The sequence below is a fragment of the Eulemur rufifrons genome, chromosome 1 (genome assembly GCF_041146395.1).
Source record: "Eulemur rufifrons isolate Redbay chromosome 1, OSU_ERuf_1, whole genome shotgun sequence".
NCBI lineage: Eukaryota > Metazoa > Chordata > Mammalia > Primates > Lemuridae > Eulemur > Eulemur rufifrons.
The window spans coordinates 93,692,168-93,695,822 of record NC_090983.1 but is presented as its reverse complement, the minus strand read 5'-3'; the positions used below and the strand labels follow the sequence as shown (position 1 = coordinate 93,695,822).

The window sequence follows — 3,655 nt, the reverse complement described above, 5'->3', positions numbered from 1 at the left end:
CTTCCTCTACCTTCGGGCAAAACTCAGGCCAAGTCTCCCAAGCCACAGGTTTCCTTGCCAGGTTCTGGAAACACCTCCCCTCTCCTCGGGTCCAGGGTGCTCCCGGTGCCCTCTACCCCTTCTTGGTTCCCCCCTCTCCGAGAGTGTCATCTGCATTTGCAGGATCCCAACTGTCACAACGCCCTTAAGGCCCCACCAGAAAATAGCCTCTCAGGCCCACACTAACTTCTCATAGTGGCCTCTTAAATCTTTTAACCTCTACCACAGTGGAGGGAATTGGGATTTGACTGCCAGGCAAATTGAGGGGTGGTTCTTTGCTGTAAGAAAGTGTTCACATACTGCAAGAACCTCTGATGGTGAGGTGTGGCCTGACTCCCACAGCCCACTGGAGACCAAAGACCAAGAAGGAGGGACGTCCTGTTTATTTATGGCACGTCCTCTCTGCCAGGCCCTTAAGTTCATGATCTCACCTAACCTAATTCTTCGAGGTAGTTTACATTGTCTCTCCATTTTACAGTCTGGGAAACCAAGGCTCAGATTCATAAAGGGACTTGCCCAAGGTCAATGAGTTTGGAAGTGGTGAGTTCGTAGGGTAGAATGCAGGCTATTTAATTCCCAAGCCTGTGATTTTTCTGACCGTGAGCTGTGGGTGTAGAGGCACTAAGAGCCCCTGAGAGTCAACAGCAGTGTGGTGCCTGCACAAGCTGGAAGTGTCCTTGTGGTGAGCCCATCAGGAGCGGCCTGGGTTCAGGGTCATCCTCCACATCTGCAGCAGAGAGTCCCGGCGGACGGTGAAGGGTAAATGTTTGATGCGGAACCAGTGTCTGGGGACGATGTTCCCGCTGGGCGTATACAGCTTCTCCCCTTCCCTGCCCAGAAGACTGCGCAGGGCCAGGTTGCCCGACAGAATCTTCTCATAGAACTCCACTCCACCCTGGGCATAGGCTGCAGAGAGGGAGGCTGTGCGGCGGTCCTGCCAGGCTTCCAGGGAATGAGTGAGAGAGTCCGTGAAGAAGGCGTAGGCCACAAAGCCTGCCACTGCTGCCACCAAGTTGAAAGCAACCCGTAAATTCACGGGGCCTCCATAGAGCCCCAGGGCGTGCTTGGCAACCACCCCCAGTGCCCAGGTCCCTGCCAGGCAAGCTGGGGCCAGCAGAGCCTGCAGGGCAGCTGCACTGCTTTCCAGGTACACCACCTCCCTGGCCAAGGCGAACTTCTGGGCATCATGTGACAGGGTCAGGGAATCTCTCAGCCTGGCACCTGCTGGGGTCTGCCAGTCTACTCTTTGTCCATGTATGACCACCGTATGGTCAGTGTCGGTCACTAGGCCTCCTAGGAAGCTGGCAGGGATGCCCACCACAGCCCCAGCAGGGAGTTTTGGGAAGCCTGCAACCACAGGCTGGAAGGTGAAGGTGGTGAAGAGCTTATAGCAATGGCCTGAGGGGACGCCTATGTCCTGTAGCACCTCTTGGAAGAGGTGTTGCAGCTTTGGAGCAAGCGGGGCTGGCCGGCCCTGAGGCCAGTACTGGTACAGCCACTGGACCACAGGGTTTGGGAAGAGGTGGTACGAGATCTGAACCCCAAATAGGCCTGCGCAGGAACCTACCAAGAGGCCTGTCCTGTGTCTTTGCACAAATGCTGCAGCCCGCCACAGGGGACCAGCCATGAGTGCTGCCACCGCTGACAACCTGGACCAAGAAAAAGAAAAGTCAGCCAACAGTTCTCCGGGGCTGCCTGCAGACTGAACATTCTCCAAGGGCCGCACCCTTTTTAACCGAAACAATACAGCACTGCCTGTGCACAGACTGCCTGTGTTCAAATCCCAGCTCATCTCTGTGCATCACTTCTTCATCTGCCCTGCCCATCTCTGGGGTCGTTGAAGTAAGTACACGAATGAACATACATACAACAATTAGTGCCTGGCACAGCAGCAGACATTCCGTGTGATAATGGCTGTAATTATTATTTTTATTCCCATGGCTAGGCACAGCACCTTCATCCCATGGTAAAGTCCTACCATATGTTCAATTTATTGAGTACTTAAACTATTAATACATGCTAGACACAGTTTGAGAGCTTTACATATCTTACCTAACAAATGAATCCTCACAATCCCATGACCTAATTACTACTATTGCCCCTATTTCAAACCTCTGAAAACTGAGGCACAGGCAAAGTAAACTGGCCGAAACCCCAAGCTACTAAAGTGTCAGTGTTATGGGCCAAATTGCGCACCCCCAAATTCTTATGTTTAATTCCTAACCCCAGTATCTCAGACTGTGACTGTATTTGGAGACAATCTTTAAAGAGGTAATTTAAGGTTATTAGCCTAGGTTCTAATCTAATCTCACTGGTGTTTTACAAGCAGAATTAGGATATAAACACAGAGGGAAGATCATTTAAAGATCCAGGGAGAAGACAACCATCTACAAGCCAAGGAGGAAGGCCTCAGAAGAAACCAGCACCTTGGTCTTGGACTTCTGGCCTCCAGAACAGGGAGAAAATAAATTTCAGCCAGTTAGGCCACCACCCACTCTGTGGTACTTTGTTACGGCAGCCCTAGGAGACGATAACTAGCATAGTATTTGAACACAGGCTGTCATGTATCCACAGCAAACTTCATTTTAGAAAATCTGTTATGCTAAATTACAAACATACAAAAGTAGGCAAAATAGTGCATCAACCAACTTCAATCATATCAACTCATGGCCAATCGTGTTTCATTTCTCTTCCTACCCACACCCCCATCCCACTATTGCCCCTATTTTAAAGCTGTGAAAACTGAGGCACAGGCAGGTTAAGTAAACTGACCAAAACCCTGAGCTAGTAAAGTGGCAGTATTATGGCCGAATTGTGTACCCGCAAATTCTTACGTGTTATTCCTAACCCCAGTACCCTGGGATATTTTGAAATATCCCAAGCAACCTATCACTTCATCCGAGACTACGTCTCGGCAAAAATTCACAAGTATTTAACTTTGATTGAAGCTTTATGTAACCCTGTCTGTGAAAAGTGTTTACTTAGCAATGAACCGGCCGCAAACAAGAACGCAGGGTACCACTTGGCCTATTTTAATCAAGAACTCCTACAAGAATCGTATTATTTGGGCTTTTTTTTTTTTTGTCAACGCAGAACCTGAGGGTAGGAAAGGAAGGGTCGGTCCTTCCCGGGCAAGGTCCCAACACGCCAGGGCAGCCAGGACCACCGGCACCAAGACGGCGCTCTGGGCTAGGTCTCAGAGGCGGTGCCGAGCAGCCCGCAGGGGGCTGGGCCAGCGGGGTCCCAGCTACGCTTCTACCCCGCGCCCTCTAGGCTGCTCCGTAGTCCGAGCGCGCTCCGGGCAAGAAGCCGGAAAGGGGTCCAGCCCAGCTGCCTGCACGCACACCCGCCCGCTCCGCGTGCTCACCTCCTGCGCCGCCGCCCGGGACGTCGCCGCACGTGCGCGGGGCGGGCGGTCGCAAAGCATGCCGGTCCAGGCCCTGGCGCGGTGATCTCAGGGGCGGGGCTGGGCCAAAGCTCGGGGGCCCGGGCTGGGGGCGGGGCCCTGGGGCGGGGCCGATGGCACGAAGAGGAGCCTGCGGCTGCTCAGGCCGGCGGCGGAGGCCCCGCCCCTAGCTGTGCACGTAGGCGGGGTCTGCGCCCTGCGACTGCGCGG

The 3,655-nt window shown here is 53.4% G+C and overlaps 1 protein-coding gene across 1 annotated transcript; it reads right to left on the bottom strand.

Annotated features, from left to right (window-relative positions):
* Window positions 1-296: 296 nt before the first annotated feature.
* TMEM177 (transmembrane protein 177) lies at window positions 297-3,439 on the bottom strand. Its single transcript, XM_069473638.1, has 2 exons — window positions 3,407-3,439; window positions 297-1,688 (listed from the first exon to the last, which is right to left on the bottom strand). Exon 2 carries the CDS (start codon window positions 1,664-1,666, stop codon window positions 731-733), a length of 936 nt encoding a protein of 311 aa, XP_069329739.1. The 5' UTR covers window positions 1,667-1,688; window positions 3,407-3,439; the 3' UTR covers window positions 297-730.
* Between the last annotated feature and the right edge of the window lie 216 nt (window positions 3,440-3,655).